Below are 20,479 nucleotides of genomic sequence, written 5' to 3'. Positions count from 1 at the left end.
CCAAAGTCGGCCTTCATCACCCCGTTCGGCCTTTACCAGTTTCGGGTAATGCCATTCGGAATGAAGATTGCTCCGGCTACCTTGCAGCGGATGATAGATGAACTCCTCGATGGTCTGCAAGATTTTGCATGCGCATATCTTGATGACATCGCAATCTATAGCCAGACATGGGAGGAACATCTTAGACACCTGGGAATAGTGCTAGATAGGATCAGAGCCGCTAACCTGACCCTGAAGCCAGACAAATGTAATATCGGGGTGTCTGAGGTGCAATATCTGGGACATAGAGTGGGGTGTGGGAAGCAGAGGCCAGAACCTGCAAAAATCGAGGCCGTCCTAAACTGGCCAGTTCCCAGAACCAAAACACAGGTACTTGCATTTTTAGGGACAGCAGGGTACTACAGAAAGTTTGTACCCCACTATAGTGACATAGCCAAACCCCTGATGGACCTGACCAAAAGACTCTCCCTAGACAGGTCCTGTGGTCCCCGAAGTGGGAGACAGCGTTTCATCAGTTAAAAACCGCCCTAACGCAAGCTCCCATACTGGCGGCACCCGATCCTAACAAACGCTTTGTCATTCATATTGATGCCTCCATGTTCGGACTGGGAGCCGTACTAAGTCAAGTTGGCGATGAAGGGAAAGAGCACCCGGTGGCGTATCTCAGCCGCAAGTTGTTACCCCGTGAAGTTGGATATGCTGCTGTGGAAAAAGAGTGTTTGGCCTTAGTCTGGGCTTTAAAGAAACTGCAGCCCTATGTGTATGGACGCTCTTTTACCGTCATGACAGACCACAATCCTTTGATATGGCTTAACCGGGTGGCAGGAGAGAACGGCCGATTACTAAGGTGGAGCCTGGCTTTGCAACCCTACAATTTCACCATACAATATCGGCCAGGGCCTCAAAACGGGAATGCGGATGGGTTATCCCAGCAGACGGACCTGGAACCTTAAGACTACTTTTCCAACATCCTCGAGTTGACCCGTTCGGGGGCCCACTGCGGCTGTTGGACTGTTTCCCGGGGGGAGTATTGTCATGAACATTGGAATAGTGACTGATTCATACCATTGGGACTCCTACTGTTAAATGCTAATGTCATCAATTCCAGCTACCTGTCTGTTGTCTGCTAAAATGTGTATTGTAAATAAGTCTGTAGTATGGGATCTAAGAGTCATTAGATCCCCATTGTTGTTTGTGTTTAATTAACTCTGCTATTGTGATAATGTTGATTGGATTTTCTGAACTACAAGATGGCCAGTCTGGCCTAAAGGTCATGTCTGAGTCATCTAGGCTGTCTAAAGGGATTAGTTAATTAGCTCATGTTAATTAGGTTAATTAGGTTACAGCTGTATTGTTAGAGTAATATGAGCAGGAGGTCTGCACCTCCACTGTTAGTGTATAAAAGCCTGTATTTTGCAATAAAGTAGAGTCCTGGTTGAACTTACATACAGCCTGCCTGGTGTTTGTTCGGAGCTATCACAGCTGGGTTGGAAAGGCACATAGCTGTGGTTCTAATCCCGGAGCATTGGATGACCGAGCAATCAGATGTTGCGATCTGCAATCTGATTCTATAGCAGCAGAGGAGTGTCAGGAGAGTGGAACCGAGCGAGGAAGGGGCTCGTTACAATGACAAACGTGATCAACTTCTCCAGCTCAGCGGGTATATCTCGGGCTGCTATCTCATCCTTGATGGTATCTGATAGACCATGAGAAAAAGCAGCCATGAGGGCCTCATTGTTCCATGCAACCTCTGCTGCCAGAGTACGGAATTCAATGGTATAGTCAGCAACAGTTCTCATACTCTGTTCGATGGACATGAGGCACTTGGCAGCAGAAGTGAAGCATGTGGGAACGTCAAATACCCTTTTAAACGAAGCAACAACCTCAGGGTAACTCAAGACAGCAGGTTTTTGTGTCTCCTATAGAGGGTTTGTCCAGGCCAAGGCTTTCTCAGAAAGCAAAGATATCACAAAACCTATTTTGCTTCTGTCCGTGGGAAACGCCTGGGGCAGCATCTCAAAGTATATCTCAACCTGGTTGAGAAACCCTCTGCATTGGACTGGATCACTCCCAAATTGCTGGGGAAGCGTAGCGGAACCAGACATACCTCTTATAGAGATAATACTTGAGGCAGGTACCTGCACAGAGACTGGAGCAGCAGCAGGGTCGGCCTGCAACATAGGTTGTATCGGGGCGGCCACAGTGGGGGATTCCAGGTGAGCCGTGCAACACAGGAGCATTTGTAATGCCATGGCAAACTGATCCAGTTCATCCAATCTGGAAAAAATATTGCCAGCAAGTGGATTGACTGCATCTGCTGAATTCATGGCCTTCGACCTACTGTCAGAAACCATGAAATCAGGCTGAGACAGAAGTACAGTTAATTCAAAATTGTTTAATAATAAAAGTAAAAAGAACAAACGTAGTCAAAACATAGCCAAAGTTCAGTAACCTGAACAGATAGTCAGCCAAGCCAGGAGTCAGGAATCAAAGTAGTGGAACAGCAAGCAGGATCTGGAGCCAGAAGGGATGTCATCAAAGCCGGTCTTTAACCACTTGACCACCTGGCACTTAAACCCCCTTAATAACCAGACCAATTTTCAGCTTTTGGTGCTCTCACATTTTGAATGACAATTACTCAGTCATGCAACACTGTATCTATATGAATTTTTTGTCCTTTTTTTCACACAAATAGAGCTTTCTTTTGGTGGTATTTAATCACCGCTGGGTTCTTTATTTTTTGCGCTATAAAAGAAAAAAGACCGAAAAATCTGTAAAAAAATTAATTTTTCTTCGTTTCTGTTATAAAATTTTGAAAAATAGTAATTTTTCTTCATATATTTTGGCCAAAATTTATACCGCTACATATCTATCTCATAAATAACCCAAATTAGTGTATATTATTTGGTCTTTGTGAAAGTTATAGCGTCCACAAGCTATGGTGCCAATATCTGAAAATTGATCACACCTGAAGTACTGACGGCCTATCTCATTTCTTGAGACCCTAACATGCCAGAAAAGTCCAAATGACCCCTTTTTGGAAAGAAGACATTCCAATGTATTTAGAAAGATGCATGGTGAGTTTTTTGAAGTTGTCATTTTTTCCCACAATTCTTTGCAAAATCAAGTTTTTTTTTTTCTTTTTTTTTTTTCACAAAATTGTCATATTAGCAGGTTATTTCTCACACACAGCATATGCATACCACAAATTACACCCCAAAACACATTCTGCTATTACTCCTGAGTATGGCGATACAACATGTGTGAGACTTTTACACAGCGTGGCCACATACAGAGGCCCAACATGCAGGGGAGCACCTTCAGGCGTTCTGGAGCACCCATGCCAATTCTGACATTTCTCTCCTACATGTAAAAATCATCATTTATTTGCTAGAAAATTACATAGAACCCCAAAACATTATATATGTTTTTTTAGCAAAGACCCTAGAGAATACAATAGCGGTCATTGCAACTTTTTATCTCGCACGATATTTGCGCAGCAATTTTTCGAACGCGTTTTTTTTGGAAAAAAAAATGTTTTTTGCTTTAAAAAAAACAAAACAGTAAGGTTAGCCCAATGTTTTTGCATAATATGAAAGATGAAGTTATGCCGAGTAAATAGATACCTAACATGTCACCTTTCAAAATTGCACACGCTTGTGGAATGGCGCCAGACTTCGCCACTTAAAAATCCCCATAGGCGACGCTTTAAAATTTTTTACTGGTTACAAATTTTGAGTTACAGAGGAGGTCTAGGGCCACAATTATTGCTCTCGCTCTACCGATCGCAGCGATACCTCACATGTGTGGTTTGAACACCGTTTTCATATGTGGGCGGGACTTACATATGCGTTCGCTTCTGCATGCGAGCACACGGACAGGGGCGCTTTAAAAAAAAATTTATTTTTTTTTATTGTTCATTTTACTTTATTTATTTTAGTTTGACACTTTTTTCCAAAAAAAACATTTTTTGATCACTTTTATCCCTATTACAAGGAATGTAAACATCCCTTGTAATAGGAATATGGCATGACAGGTCCTCTTTACAGTGAGATATGGGGTCAATAAGACCCCAAATCTCACCTCTAGGCTGTGCCGGAAATTAAAAAAAAAAAAAAAAGATCCTGGCTTCGATCGTAGCGGTGAGTCGGTAGAAGCACCGGAGGGCGGCGGGAGGGGGGGACGTCCCCTCTCGCCTCCCGTAAGAACGATCAAGCAGTGTAACAGCCACTATGATCATTCTCATGGTGTAGGGAATCGCCGGCTGAAAAAGATGATATCTGAATGATGCCTGTAGCTGCACCCATCATTCAGATATCCCCGCACAAAGTCAAGGACGTCGTATGACGGAAGGCCGGAAGTGGTTAAAACGCTTTTTTTTTTTAACACAAAGTTGTCCATTTATACAATATTTCTAACACATAGCATGTACATATCAAAAATGACACCCCAAAATAGATTCTCCTACTCCTCCTGAGTACAGCGATACCACATGTGTGAGACTTCCACAGCCTGGCCACATACAGAGGCTGGGTATGGCTGAGCATGGCCGGGTATGGCTGAGCATGGCCGAGTATGGCTGAGCATGGCTGGGTATTGCAGAGTATTGCCAAGTATGACTGGGTATCGCCGAGTATGACTGGGTATGGCAGAGTATGACTGGGTATGGCAGAGTATGGCTGGGTATGGCAGAGTATGGCTGGGTATCACCGAGTATTGCAGAGTATGGCTGGGTATTGCGGGGTATTGCAGAGTATTGCGGGTTATGGCAGAGTATTGCAGATTTTTGCGGGGTATTGCAGAGCATGGCTGGGTATGGCAGAGTATGGCAGAGTATGGCTGGGTATCACTGAGTATTGCAGAGTATGGCTGGGTATCACTGAGTATTGCAGAGTATGGCTGGGTATCACTGAGTATTGCAGAGTATGGCTGGGTATCACTGAGTATTGCAGAGTATGGCTGGGTATCACTGAGTATGGCTGGGTATTGCGGGGTATGGCAGAGTATTGCGGGATATTGCGGGGTATTGCAGGGTATGGCAGAGTATTGCGGGGTATTGCGGGGTATGGCAGAGTATTGCGGGGTATTCCAGGGTATGGCAGAGTATTGCGGGGTATTCCAGGGTAAGGCAGAGTATTGCGGGGTATTCAAGGGTATGGTAGAGTATTGCGGGGTATTCCAGGGTATGGCAGAGTATTGCGGTGTATTCCAGGGTATGGCAGAGTATTGCGGGGTATTCCAGGGTATGGCAGAGTATTGCGGAGTATGGCGGGGTATTGCGGAGTATGGCGGGGTATTGCAGGGTATGGCAGAGTATTGCGGGGTATTGCAGGGTATGGCAGAGTATTGCAGGGGTATTGCAGGGTATGGCAGAGTATTGCAGGGGTATTGTGGGGCATACCAGAGTACTGTGGGGCATTGCAGAGGGCATTGCAGAGCATTGCAGGGCATGCAGAGTAGTGGGGATGGCTGAGCATGGATGGATGGATGGCTGGATGTCTCTGTGCAGCGCTGTGGGCACTACACATGCCGCCCACAACGCTGCAGCCATCCATCCAGCCCCCTCTCCGCTCACAGTGTACCGATCGGTACACAGAGGGGAGGAGAGGAACCGGCGTCATCAGATGACACCGGTTTGTTTACATGTGATCGCTCCGTCATTTGACGGAGCGATCACATGGTAAACGGCCGCGATCAGCGGCCATTTACCGGGATCTGTGATGCGCCGTGTCCTCTGGACCCGGCGGTCACGGATGCTCTCGAGTGCGCGCCCTAGGGGGCGCGCGAGAGCAGAATTCTGGGAGGACGTCCCTGGACGTCCTCCCAGAGTTAAACAACCGCCCTGTAGCCATCATTTGGCTATGGGCCGGTTGTTAAGTGGTTAAACAGGAACCCAGGAGATAGTTTCTTGTGATGTGACCAAGGTGAAGGCAGAGCTCCTCTGGACTGGACGGCTTAAGTAGGCAGGACTGACGAGCAGGATCATCAACAGCTGAGTAACACTGGATAGAGATGGGATCTGGCAATTAGCCGACAGCTGAGCGGCCAGCTCAGAGAAGGAAGGGCTGAGCCCAGCCCTGAGAGTAAACTCCTGTCAGATACAATATTTCTAAGCAACTTCAGATTTTGCCTGGGTTATATGACTGTACATTATATTTTATCAGTGAGGAAACCTTCAAAGGGGTCATATGGGAGAATCCTACTGCAAACCCACACCTACTTGAGGGAGTCCTTGGTTAAGTGATGACATTTAGGAAAATTATGCCATGCTTAATAACCAAAATGAGCAGTGGCTTTGGTACCTTGCAATTTGTTAGATCATATTTGTATATTTACAAACATTTCATGTAACATTATATTATACACCTTTTTAACATTTCTAATCTCAATAAAATACTGTTCAATTTGCAAGAGAGGTGAAGATATCAAATCAGAGCTGAGAAGGATTGAGCTTGCATTTCCACAAGTACAGTTGCCAGTAGTGTATTTAGGATTTGTGCTGCTCTAGGCCTAAACCCGTGCACCCCCTAATTTAAATATGACCCACACCTTCCTGTCAAGGCCACATCCCTTGCTGTTTAAGACCCGCCCTGAAATTTTTGAGTGGGGACACTAGTTCTGAGGGCCTGGGGGGGAAGGGGGGGTTGGATTCCCTTAATTTGCATAGATTTCATCCTACTCTGCAATGGGACAGGGATGTAAAAAAATAACCATGCCAATGGTGCAGCAGAAAACGTATAGCACAGCGAGGAAGGTTTGTGGTCCAGGATGATAGGACAGTCAAAATTATTAGCTGCAATTCCCCACCCCCCATAGTTGCGGAATGCACAGTTGGGGGCGCTAGACTAATTTGCCTCTCAGCCCAGTCCACCCCATAAAACTGATGCTACACTAACAGTGTAGCGCAAGCTGGCAGGGACTTTTTCCGTGCTGCCCCCCCCTGCAAAGTGCTGCCCTAGGCCTGGGCCTTGTCGGCCTAGGCCAGGATACAGTGTTGACAGTTGCTGAAAAACTGAAAAGGGTGAGGCAGGGTGTTGAAATGAGGCAGGGTGTTGCAATTTTATCATAATGAGCAGTGTAAAAAAAGATCCAGATTTTCCCTAACATTATGATAACCAAGATATGTTCTTCCATCTGGGATCTAAGGTAGTTTAAAATTATTAGGTGCACATTTTTATTTATTTTATTTATTATTAACTGCAATGCTACAAAACAAAAACAAAAAATGCAAGCTTTTAAAGTTTGTATTTAAGCAGAAAAAGCTAAGGGAAGAAAGGGATGAAAGGATTAATAATAAGTAACACAGACTGACTAAAGCTTAACAAGGCTTGTTTTTCTAATTTTTTTGTACACATTACAAATTACATTCATTTATAAATAAAGGCTGCAACTATAGCGGGACTGAGCTGTCATACTGACAGCCTAGCTCTGCAGATTGCCCTATTATACTGACAACCTAGCTCTGCAGATTGCACTGGGAAAATGTCTCTCCTGGTGTGATCAGTGGAGTTCTGCTGTCACTTTTAGAGCCAGTCCATTGCACTCACACAACACACAGAGCTCCTTATTCATAATGGGACCAGCCTACACACTTACATTAGAACCACAGATTACACCAGGGAAGGTGCTGATCGGTGTAAACTATGCTAAACTGTCAGTATGACAGCACCTAAGGTGGGCACCTCGCCTGCCTCTGCATTGAGTTGTCTCTGACTGTGTAACATGGCAGGAAAAGCCAGGACAATTGTCTACCTAGTCCCAGGGGTAACCTGTTAGGATCTTAAGATTTTTTTTTAAAAGAAAAAAGTATATTCTTATACTATTAGAGGTATTTATATTTTTTCTTTAAACATGTCATGCAGGTTTATTGCTTGCTTTTTTCACTTCATAACTCAGAAATGGTAATAATGATGTTTGGGTGGTAAATTGTGCTTCTTTTATTGACAACAATAATTCCCATACCATATTGCTACAATTATTAAATGCATACTATTATTTGCATTGCTTCTTAGATTTCAGACTGAAGTAAATTATGATATTCTGGAAGTACGGGATGGGCCAGCAAATTCATCACCATTGATTGGAGAGTACCATGGAACACAAGCACCACAATTTATTATTAGTACAGGGAATTACCTGTATCTTTTATTCACAACTGATAACAGTCGTTCCAATGTTGGCTTTCTAATCCGCTATGAAAGTAAGTGATAATATGCTATTTTGTTTAATCATACGTATTATTAAATGTTTAAATTGAAGGATTTTTTTAACATTTTTGCTAGCTTTTAATATCTGAGCATGTTAGCTGTAATGACTGATCATAATATTCATAAGTTCATATTCCGGTTTACCCTTTTAAGTTAAAAAATATTTCATAACTATAGTATATTTATATATTGCCCCATTTAGTGGCACTACTCTGAATCCCAATTCATAGTTTACTTCTGTGATTCTACAGGGCTGTTTAAAAGAATGACTTTTCTGATGCTGGGTAATTTGTGAGTTTTTTAACATTATAATGTTAATACATTTTCTTACACTGCCACTCTGCAGTCATGTGATCCCCCTCTGCTCTCCTTCGCCGAACTAAGGAGAGCAGTGGGAGGGGCTGAGATTCCCCTCTGACATCAGCCAGCCAGCAGAAGGAGGTCATGTGACTGCAGAGCAGCGCTGTAAATGTAGGTATTACAGCAGAAAAGCAGCAGGAGGAGAGGGGAGGGGCGGGTAGGAGATGGGCTTTCACTACACAGACTGAAATGATAGGCAGGGAGGTAGTGGGAGAGGGAGAGACTGCGGAATGATGGAGGCTTGTAAACTGACCACAGTACCATTGATCAGCAGCCATGATTGCTGTGGTCAGTTTACATAGGGGGACACGGGAACAGGCAAGATCAGCCAGGTATTTTAGAACATAAAAAGGGACAAATTAGGGATTACAACCACTTTAAAATGAACACCAGACTGATATAAAAAAGAAACTCTAATTAGCTAAATTATGTAATAACCAACACAAGTTATAACTTTTTTTTAAATTCAACCAGTGTTATAATTTGAGCATGACATTTGTATAAGCCTCTCATAATCCTTCTATACTACAGAATTTAGTCTGGGATAGGAAGAGGCAACACCAAGGGTCAGAGAGGAATTTTACACTGCTCATGTGATGACAAAAAAGTTATTCCTGGTAGGAGGAGAGAGCAAAGGACTGAGTTATCAGTATGCTACTGTGCCGTATCTGTCCAGTCACAGGCTTTGAACAGGGAGGAGACACAATTCTATAGCTTAACTACAATATGGAAAAAATAGATCACCAAGCTTGCTATGCTTCCTGGCATACTGAGTGTAAATATCAGCATTGGATGGACAGAAATACAAATTATTTGGCAACTAAAACAGCTCTTATATATGTTTAAAGTGTGCACCTAGGTTTTAAAAACAGAAAAAACACCTGCCTGTAAAATGCTTAAAGGCATCCTAAAGTCTTGTTTTATTTTCTTTAAAAATAATAAGCATGTTATAGTTACCTGCTCTGTGAAATGATTTTTGCACAGAGCAGCCTGGGTCCTCCTCTTCTTTGGTCCCTCTTTGGTGCTCCTGGACCCTCCCTCCTGTTGAGTGCCCCCACAGCAAACAGCTTGCTATGGGGGCACCCGAGTTAAGCTTCAGCTCCCTGTGTCCATTCAGACACAGAGCCACAATTTGGCCCCGCCCCCCTTTCTGCCGATTGGCTCACTGACTTTGATTGACAGTAGCGGGATCCAATGGCGCCGCTGCTGTTTCTCAGCCAATCAGGAGGGAGAGTCCTGGAGGGCTGAGGCACTCGTGCACATTGCTCGACAGAGATGGGGCTCAGGTAAGTATTAGGGGGGTTGAGGGGGGCTGCTGCACACAGAAGGCTTTTTTTCTTCATGCATGGAATTTACTAAAATATAAAAAAACCTTCTGCCATTACAACCACTTTAAGTTCTAAAATATATTAATGTGTGATGACTTTGAAGGGATGGTAAAGTGATCTTTTGTAAGAGAGCTGAACTGTATTAAGCAAATATTCCAAGAGTGACTACCATAGTACCCCGGGAAGAATAGCTAGTATTAAACTTGTGCCAACATTTAAAGAGCTATAGAGAGGAAAATGTTGCTATACCTTTCATATATTGGCTATGCCCTATATCTAAACCAGTAAAATTGGGGCACTTGGTTAAACTCCACCTTTTAGATCATGTTACACCCTTATTTATGGTGTAACGTGAAACATGGTGAATTTGGTGCACCTCCAAATCCCCCCTCCTAATATTGTGTGGGGGTTCTTCTCCCCTGAAGCACATGCCACTTTTGAAATTTACAGAAGTCTCTGACCTTTGTAACGTTATAAGACAAGAAAGTGTTGGAAATAAGACATCAGCTATGGCTACCTGCTACAAATGATTAAAATGATTAGAAAAAATATACATAAACTTAATAATGCTCTTCTGGTAGAAAAAAGACCGAGCTAAGAGCCACTGGTCAAATCTCCTAAAAATCTCTCCTAACTCTCTCACAACCCCTATCAAATGACTACATGAAGAGCCACCAAAAAGTCCTGCTGCAGGCTCTAACATTTGAACATAGTCAGTAAAATTGCAAACATCTTGTGAATATGGTATTGATTTTGCTAAATAAACAATTTCTACCCTTGTGTTTTGGTTCTTCCATTTTTAAAGCTTATTGGTTATTATGAAAGCATTTAACGTGATTCTAAAGGTGAGATTAAAAAACAAACAAATATGGTATATTTTCCTGCTCTGTGCAATGGTTTTGCACAGAGCAGCCCTGATCCTCTGCTATTTGGGTCCCCCACCAATGGTCCTGGCTTCTCCCCCCTGCTGAGTGCCCCAAACCAATCCTCACACTCAGAGCCTGGCCACACTCTCTCATTATTGGTTTACTGGCTGTGATTGACAGTGGCTTCCACTGCTGCATGAGCCAATGAGGAGAGAGGGACCCAGGAGATCTGCTACTCTAGTGCACATCACTGGATCGAGATTGGGCTCAGGTAAATATCAAGGAGAACTGAGGGGAGAGCTGCACCCAGAAGGTTTTTTACTTTAAGGACTAATCTAACCCTGATTGCCTTCTTGCTGTTTTCATGTTACGATAAAATCACTAGGAAATGAGGGAAAATTGAAAATATAACTATACGTGACACATATCACTTTCATAAACTACCTTTCCTATAGTTATTGCCCCTGTGGTTATTTGCATAAATGGGAGGAGAAATAAAGGTGTGAGAGATTGGGTTTAAATTGAAACTCTACACAAAACATTTATGCTTTGTATAGTGTTGTTAGAAAGGGTTAAAACTCCTGTCAGGGTTTTATTACCTGTGTCCATGTTAAGGAGATGTACCCTCTTTTTCTGTTTTGTACAAGAAGAGGGGGAACCACCAACTGGGAAATACTGTATAAAACAATTAAAACACTTTTTAGAAAATTTGGGAAGGGTCAGGACATTTTTCGGGTTTTTATTGTTATCTGTGTACTAGTTGGGGAAAATATGCCCTTATTTCCATATTTGTGTCACCAAAATACAGGCAGCAAAGCATATGTGCCAAAGGTCCTAACCCTTTTCCCAGTATATAAAACAGTTTTGCATGGAATGCCAGTTTAAACTCAGCTTTCTAGTGTATAGTACACCTAAACCTTACAAAAAAATAGTTTGCAAACCTCTTCTTTGCATTGCTGCCATCCAGTAGGTACATTTTAATATTCCTTTATGTATGTATGAATATTTTTCACAACTCTTTGTTTGTCATACATTTATTTGCCTGTCCTTTCTTGTATTTGAGAATCACTTTAAACTCTGCACCTTTGTTTCATTCTATTTAATATGTGTGTTTTCTGTTTATTTTAAACAATTATGTTTCTATAATACATGTAATATACAGTATAGAGTATATAGAATATATAACTATACTATCTGCAAAGATTCTACAAACATGTCATACTTACCTCCTCTGTGCAGTAGTTTTGCACAGAGGAACCCAGATCCTCCTATTCTCTTCCCTCCTGCTGGGTGCCTCCACAGCAAGAAGCGTGCAATTGGGGCACCCGAGCAGGCACGCTCCCAAACAGCTCCATGTGTCCATTTACATACAAAGCCATGGTGTGGGCTGCCTCTGTTTCCTGATTGGCTCACTGGCTGTGATTGACAGCAGCCAATGGCTCCCGCTGCTGCAAAAATAACAACCAGGAGTGTGAGTCCCAGGAGGTGTGTGAGGAGAGGCAAGACTGTCATGGACATTGCTGGATTGAGAGGGAGTTCAGGTAAGCATTTTGGGGGGCTGGGGGGACTGCTGCACACAGAAGGTTTTTTACCTTCATGCATAATGCATGAAGGTAAAAAAAACCTTGTGCTTTTACAACCACTTTAACATGAAGATATTCTCTGATCCTAGCATGCCACAGATAACAGATTTCTGAACAACTACTGCACGTAATACTGGAATTACAGCGTAAAAAGTAATGTTCAGTGATTTGTTTATTACAGGTGTTACTCTAGAATTAGATTCATGCCTAGATCCAGGCATTCCAGTAAATGGTCACCGACATGGAAAAAACTTTGGCATTGGCTCTTTTGTGACTTTCACTTGTGATGCTGGCTACATTTTAAGTGATGATGAACCACTAGTTTGTGAGAAAAACCATCAGTGGAACCACGCCTTGCCTAGTTGTGATGGTAAGTGTTATTATCTTCTTGAGTATTTCCTTGTTATGTTTTATTTGAAGTATATATTTCAAGATGTTACGTTTCTGAAGACATCAAAATGTTATAATTTTAATATCTTCTCTGCTCTAGCAAACATTTGCACTCAGGTCACAGATCTTTGGCTAGATATTTTCTACTAAACTTTCTACTTCACTACTAAACTATTCTATTGATGAATGGCCATCAACATGACATTTGTAGGACATCAACACTTAACATTTGCAGATGCAAGCTGTCAAAACCAACTATTGGTTTCTGCCTAACATGTTTATATTCCCAAATGGGTTTTAATGGTAAAACAGATTAGTAGTAATAGTAATATCTATTAGTAATATCTATCATATTTGTTGTACTATCTAAAGATCAGTTACATAGAAACATACAATTTTTAACTCAGTTTTTGGTCAAAATAACTATCCTAGGGCAAGTTATAATTTTTTCCCCATCATCATTCTTTTAAAAAAAAATGTCATAACCACTGTAATGTAGAAACTAACATTATTAGTAGGGATGGGCCGAACCCCCCCCCCCCCCCCCCCGGTTCGGTTCGCACCAGAACATATGGAACAGGCAAAAAATTCAGCAGAACACATGAACACTGTTAAAGTCTATGGGTGAATAATCAAAAGTGCTCATTTTAAAGGCTTATATGCAAGTTATTGTCATAAAAAGTGTTTGGGGACCCGGGTCCTGCCCCAGGAGACATGTATCAATGCAAAGAAAAGTTTTTAAAAACTGCTGTTTTTTCGGGAGCAGTGATTGTAATAATGCTTAAAGTGAAACAATACAAAGTGAAATATTCCTTTAAATTTTGTACCTGGGGGGTGTCTATAGTATGCCTGTAAAGTGGCGCATTCTTCCCGTGTTTAGAACAGTCCCTGCACAAAATGACATTTCTAAAGGAAAAAAGTAATTTAAAAGTACGGCTATAATGAATTGTCGGTCCCAGCAATACAGATAAAATTCATTGAAAAAAATGGCATGGGATTCCCCCAGTCCATTGCCAGGCCCTTTGGGTCAGGTATGAATATTAAGGGGAACCCCAAACCAAATTAAAAAAAAAAAATTGCATGGGGGTCCTCCCAAAATCCACACCCGACCCTTATCCAAGCACGTAACCTGACAGGCCACAGGAAAAGAGGGGGATGAGAGAGCACCCCCCCTCCTGAACCATAATAGGCCACATGCCCTCAACATGGTGAGGGTGCTTTGGGTAGCCCCCCAAAGCACCTTGTCCCCATGTTGATGGGGACAAGGGCCTCATCCCCACTACCCTTGCCCAGTGGTTGTGGGGGTCTGCAGGCAGGGGGCTTATTGGAATCTGAAAGCCCCCTTTAACAAGGAGATCCCCCAGATCCCAGCCTCCCCCCTGTGTGAAATTGTAACGGGGTACAAATGTACCTCTACCATTTCACAAAAAAAGTGTCAAAATGGTACAAAAGACAAGACACAGCTTGGGACAAGTCCTTTATTAAAAAAAAATTAACGGTTCCCCTTAATATCCATACCAGACCTGAAGGGCCTGTATGGAATTTGGGGGGACCCTCACGAAATTTTTTTTTTAAATTTTGGTTTGGGGTTCCCCTTAATATTCATACCAGACCCAAAGGGCCTGGTAATGGACTGGGGGAATCCCATGCCATTTTTTTTCAATAACTTTTATCTGTATTGCCGGGACCGACAATTACAGCCGCGAGTACTTTTAAATTACTTTTTTTCCTTTAGAAATGTCATTTTGTGCAGGGACTGCTCTAAACACAGGAAAAATGTGCCACTTTACAGGCATACTATAGACACCCCCAGGTACGAAATTTAAAGGAATATTTAATTTTATTGTTTCACTTTAAGCATTATTAAAATCACTGCTCCCGAAAAAACATCCGTTTTTAAAACTTTTTTTGCATTGATATATGTCTCCTGGGGCAGGACCCGGGTCCCCAAACACTTATTACAATAACTTGCATATAAGCATTTAAAATGAACACTTGATTTTTCATGTTAAAGTCTCATAGACTTTAACGGTGTTCCTGCGGCTTTCAAGTTTGCGTCGAACACTGCATATTGTTCGGTGTTCTGCAGAACACCCGAACAACCAAAGTTCAACCCGAACTTATGCTTGGGCCGAACCGTTCGCCCATCCCTAATTATTAGTAATGAGTAGACATATGTTGCTTTACTTGTCTTAAAATCAGTTGAAAACCTTGTATTCTAACCTAAGGCTGTATACAGGTTTCTGATGTCTCTTCAATTTAATATAAACCCAGCCTTTTTGTTGGTGGTATTCCATGTCCCTGTCATCTAGTGACTTGTAAAAGCCCTCATTAGATAGAGGGACAGAGACAGGAGTTGGAGGGATTGGACCTTAAAGCCCAACTAAAGCTTCAGCAGATAGCAGGAAGATAGATTCCACACTTCAGAGAAAGCATAAATGTAAGGTCTTTACTGTGATTAATAGTTAAATAACTTCCATGCAACAGCCTAAATCCAAGACACAGGCAGCATGCTGCAGAAGGACTGCTTCATGCTGTAAGTAAATGTCTCTGGAACTGTCCAACATGCTTCCCACAGACTAACAGCCAGAGTACTGCAAATAGCAAAGTTTGTGCTCCCTGTCAATTGGAGAACTCTAGCTGTCACTCATTGGGGGGAGGGGGGTATGTTGCGTTTCTACAATGGGACTTTCTCACAGTTATTGCACTACAACAGATCACATATGACCAGTAAATATGGCACGTTATGACTTTCTTATCTATTTACTAATGCTATCAGCATAGGGATTAAAAATAGTTGATGTTGATTGAGAGGGTGAAGTTCTGCTTTTAAACTGATTTGTATATATCTGATATCATAAATTAGGAGAATCTTTCCAAGGCTTTGCGGGTACCTGTGGTTGTACTGTAACAGTATTTTAATTGCTTCTTGTCTATTGTCCTTTTTTATCCATATCCTTAAATGGTAATAGCTTTCTAATAAATGCAATAGAATCACTTTACTAACTATATTAGTAAGGAATTGAAAATAAGTCTATATGAAAAGAAATGTGTTTGTCCAAGGGACCACTTGGTGATTTTTCTAATGTTGTGAATGTTTATGAGCCTGCTTCATAAATAAAGAATAACTATTCTTAATGAATAATTCAACAAGGTAGTTTAGCCTTTGCTTCAACTATGCACCTCTACTGGAAATGCTGCATTATTCTAGCATAATAAACAACACAGGTGTCAAGTTAAAAATATATATTTTAAGTAGGTATAATTATGCCTAGCCATTGACCTGTTTATCAAATTTAATGATCCATAGCTGAGTTTAGCTCTGCTAAATGGTAGCAATTTTGTAATTGGACCTGGTAATCAATCATTTAATTATTGTTAGGTATACCTTGAAAAACCATCACTGAGAAATTGGATAGTGAAACATATGCTTTCTACAAATTCACTATATGTAGATATATTCAATCATGTTTTAACCAAAGAATGGTGAATGAACCAGGGCCATGTTCTGTTTTAATTTAAATGGTTTGTACCCAAACCTGTTTATCCAATAAGTATCATGTCTGCAAATTATAAATCTTGCAAAAATTGTAATTTACTTGAATTTCAAATTTTTTTAACCACTTCAGCCTCGGAAGGTTTTACCCCCTTAATGAACAGGCCATTTTTGCAATCCGGCACTGCGTTATTTTAACTGATAATTGCACAGACATGTGACACTATACCCAAATACAATTGATGCTTCTTTTTTTCCACAAATAGAGCTTTCTTTTGGTGGTATTTGATCACCTCTGCGGTTTTTTTTGCGCTATAAACAAAAAAAGTCCGACAATTTTGCATCAGCAAACCACCATTCTGTCTCTGTGGGGAATGATCCCCTGTGGCCAATCAGCACGCGATTGCGGCTTTGGTGGTGCGCACCCCAGTGGCCATTGACAAAATCATGTACAGGTACATACGTGCGTACGTATATGTAAGGCAGGCAGTTGGAAAGTGCTTAAACATAGAATGGTGACTGAACCAGAACCATGTACTGTTTTAATTTAGGTGGTTTGTACTCAAACCTGTTTTACCAATAAATATCATGTCTGCAAATTATAGATCTTGCAAAAATTAGATTTTTTTTTAATTTCAAGGATTTATTTGTGTGAGTGTATGTGTGTGTGTAGGAAAATGAGGGGGGGGGGATAATGCCATTCTACATTAAAATTAAAAGTAATTGTAGACTAGAAATTTGAAACTTATACAGTAGTTTTGGTGAAAACACAGGTTGTCTGGTAATTCCCTAGGTTTGCAGTTTCACAAACAGACTAATGCCCTGTACACATGGTTGGATTTTCCGATGGAAAAAGTGTGATTGGATTGTGTTGTCGGAAATTCCGACCGTGTGTGGGCTCCATCAGACTTTTTCCATCTGAATTTCCGACACACAAAGTTTGAGAGCAGGATATAAAATTTTCCGACAACAAAATCCGATCAGTTAAATTCCGATCATATGTACACAAATCCGACGCACAAAGTGCCACACATGCTCAAAATAAATTAAGAGACGAAAGCTATTGGCTACTGCCCCGTTTATAGTCCCGACATATGTGTTTTACGTCACCGTGTTCAGAACGATCAGATTTTCCGACAACTTTGTGTGACCGTGTGTATGCAAGACAAGTTTGGCCCAAAATCTGTCTGAAAAAATCCGATGGATTTTGTTGTCAGAATGTCCGATTAATGTCCGATTGTGTGTCCAGGGCATTATAGTGTAGTTAGAGAGAATCGGGTACAGACATTTCTCAGAATAAAAAAGGCAGCAATTTGACATGTGTTATCTTTGTTGAAAAGTATAAATACAGTCAGGGTATCCAACTGGCCTACAGACTCCACTGTTGTCAGTTTTTCTAACAAGTGCAAAATACATGCATTTGCAAGCGATGTCTCTTTCAATTCGGCAAAAATTGACTGTCACTGTGGTAATTAGAGTCCAAGTGTCAGGGGCAGAATGCTATTGGCAATTTTGCCTAGGACTTTGCAGTTTGTAAGATGCCTAATGGGGTATATACTTCAGTGTAGATGAGCTGTATATCTTATATTTGCCAGGGATGTGATAATTTTATTAAATGGTATGGGGTACTTGAGAGGATTTAAAATGTACAGGGCTTAGGAAGTTATAGGAGTAGGCAGATTCATATTCCTATGGTAAATAATATCACATATAATTAAAGTTGGTGAACACGTTCAGAAAACTTGAGGTTATGCATGCTAAGTGCTTTTAATGATAGTTGTCCTTCAGGGTTGCCAAACATGGCCATTTACCTTTATGTAGCCTTTTTTTACCTAATCTACTCCAGTCAAGGGTGAATAAGGTCTTGTAGGGCAAGGGATTGGTAATAAAAACTGTTAATGATTTCAGCTTTTTTTTGTGAATAATTGAAAATTTGTGACCTACATGTGACTTGTAGTGCCACTCTACACTAGGTGTTGGCATGAAGTGTCACCATCCAGAAATGTGTATCACAAAAGCAAAGATCTGTGTCACTGTGTGTACAAGGCGGCCTCAGCCTGCACCGCTCCACAAACCTCTCCCTCTGGTGCATTTCAACTTGCCCATCGGTGCTTAGTTATACAGGTATTAATGTAACAATTTACACTTATCCGCTTCAGTCAAGTGAGAATAAGGCCATGTAGGACAAGGGATCAATAATAGGAACCTATTTTGATTGTTATCACATAGAGAGATTTTTTTTAAATTGTAGTGTGACAGACATAAGCCTTCCATATTTATAAAATAGTGAAGGAAGACTTAACTGATCCTGAACCTCTGCACAGCATCAGCTGAGTTGCATAGGGGGATACTGTGGGCTTTAGTAAGGTTTTAGAATGTCTGATCATTCAGAGTGTTTGCCTTTATATAAATATACTGACATTTTAAACAGCAGTCAATCAGTATAATTGAGAAAATGTGTATGATTTGAATTAGTGACAAGTATTTGATGAGTAACATTTACTTTTTCAAATAATAGAAAATATCAGATTCTGATTTGCTGTAAACAATACCCCTTTATTGTGTAACAAAGTTGAAATTTATGTTTTAAAGCATAACAATGTTATTTTGATTCCATTTTTTATACCTAGCTTTATGTGGAGGTTATATTCACAGTAAGAGTGGAACAATACTTTCTCCAGGTTTTCCCGATTTTTATCCCAACTCTTTAAATTGTACTTGGACAATAGAAGTTTCTCACGGAAAAGGTATTAATATCTTTTTTTACTATTTGAAAATATTTTGGGATTGTTATTGTCTTTCAAATATTATCTGTCACATGCTTCCATTCATTCAGTTTCACAACAATATTTTTTTATTTAAAGGGTATAGTTAAAATCTGCACTATTGTGCCTAAAATCAGTTACTATCAGTGGCGTAGATGTCTTAAATTATATATAAATATATAAACTCTAGAAAACAGCACTCAATGAAAATGTTATACTGGGTGGAGTGATTTCTTTGGAGGATTGATTTGGGGGTTCTTATACACTATAAATTGACTACTGATATGTATATCAGTGCAGGACTAGCAATTGATATCCTGTATTTGTATGAGACACATGATGTTTGTACTTTTTTTAATAACAATTATACTAAACACTGATTTTTTGGGTTTGTAAAATAAATGTTACAATGCATGGGCATAAGGAGCAGATCAAAGCAATAAAAGGAGCACTTGGTCTATTTAAAGAGTAATTATGACATTTGAAGAGATTCCAGTGTTATCCAAAAATTCAAATTGCAAAGCAGCAAGCTTAAAAAACTTGAATTAAATGATACACGTGTTGGTTCCTATGTGGTCATGTTAAAGTTCTAAAAGACTGACAGATTGCTGGTAATGTCGTTTAATATTGTTGATGAAAGCTATTGTTACATGAGTGCCACTTTACAGCATATCTTAAACATAAAAAAATTGTGTCCACTTCTGGACTCTATACGTCAGGTGATTATAAGTGTATTAGTGCACTTGAAACAAGAACAATTGAATAATGTCCATGATACTTTTTTATTTGCATCCAAATTTTCAGGATAAGCTTTCAGAGTGTGCCCCCTTCTACAAGGACCAAGCAGTACTAATACACAAAGTTTTAGTTTAAGTAGGACAATCTCTGAGAAAAAAATGCAAAAAAAAAAAAAATACATATACAACAATGGTAATTAAACTGATATAGTTAGTGAGATAAGGCAAGAAGAAGGGGGAGTAAACGTCACAAAGGTGATTTAGAAAACTGAGATCAACTTTTTAGTTCCATAAGACAGGTTTCAAGGACAAAGCCATCAATACAAGCATAAACATGGCCTTGAAAACCTGAAGATCTCCTCCAATACAAAGAGAAAAAACAAATAGCCATGTGCCTATAGTAACCACATATAAGCCAGCACTACAGGGGAAAAGAAAGATATTCAAAGATTTACAACACATAACAGAAGCCAAACCTGTAAGGTGTGCCTGTATATCTTCCCCTGAAAGTACCATCCCTGGGATGGTACTTTCAGGGGAAGATATACAGGCACACCTTACAGGTGTTGCCCCCCCCTGTGGATTTATGCATTTGTAGTTTTCAGGGCAAGATACACAGGCACACATTACAGGTGTTGCCTAACTGTTTGCGTATGTCTGAAAAGTGTACCATACAAGCTCTCATTTGGCCCTAGAGGCTGAACCACCCTTTGTGAGATAGTTTTCAAGTTTGAAATCCTGGTTTTG

General features: G+C 40.7%; 1 protein-coding gene across 1 annotated transcript in view; it reads left to right on the top strand.

Moving 5' to 3' along the window:
* Positions 1-20,479, top strand: part of CSMD1 (CUB and Sushi multiple domains 1) — a 3,274,537-nt gene that overhangs the window by 2,221,480 nt on the left and 1,032,578 nt on the right. Inside the window, exons 17-19 of the mRNA XM_073626646.1 lie at positions 8,013-8,200; positions 12,526-12,714; positions 18,861-18,977. Of these exons, the coding sequence (XP_073482747.1) occupies positions 8,013-8,200; positions 12,526-12,714; positions 18,861-18,977 (494 nt within the window). The remainder of the gene's footprint in view (positions 1-8,012; positions 8,201-12,525; positions 12,715-18,860; positions 18,978-20,479) is intronic.

This window comes from Aquarana catesbeiana, linkage group LG04 (assembly GCF_042186555.1).
Source record: "Aquarana catesbeiana isolate 2022-GZ linkage group LG04, ASM4218655v1, whole genome shotgun sequence".
NCBI classification, from domain to species: domain Eukaryota; kingdom Metazoa; phylum Chordata; class Amphibia; order Anura; family Ranidae; genus Aquarana; species Aquarana catesbeiana.
This window is presented reverse-complemented; position numbering and strand designations above follow the sequence as displayed.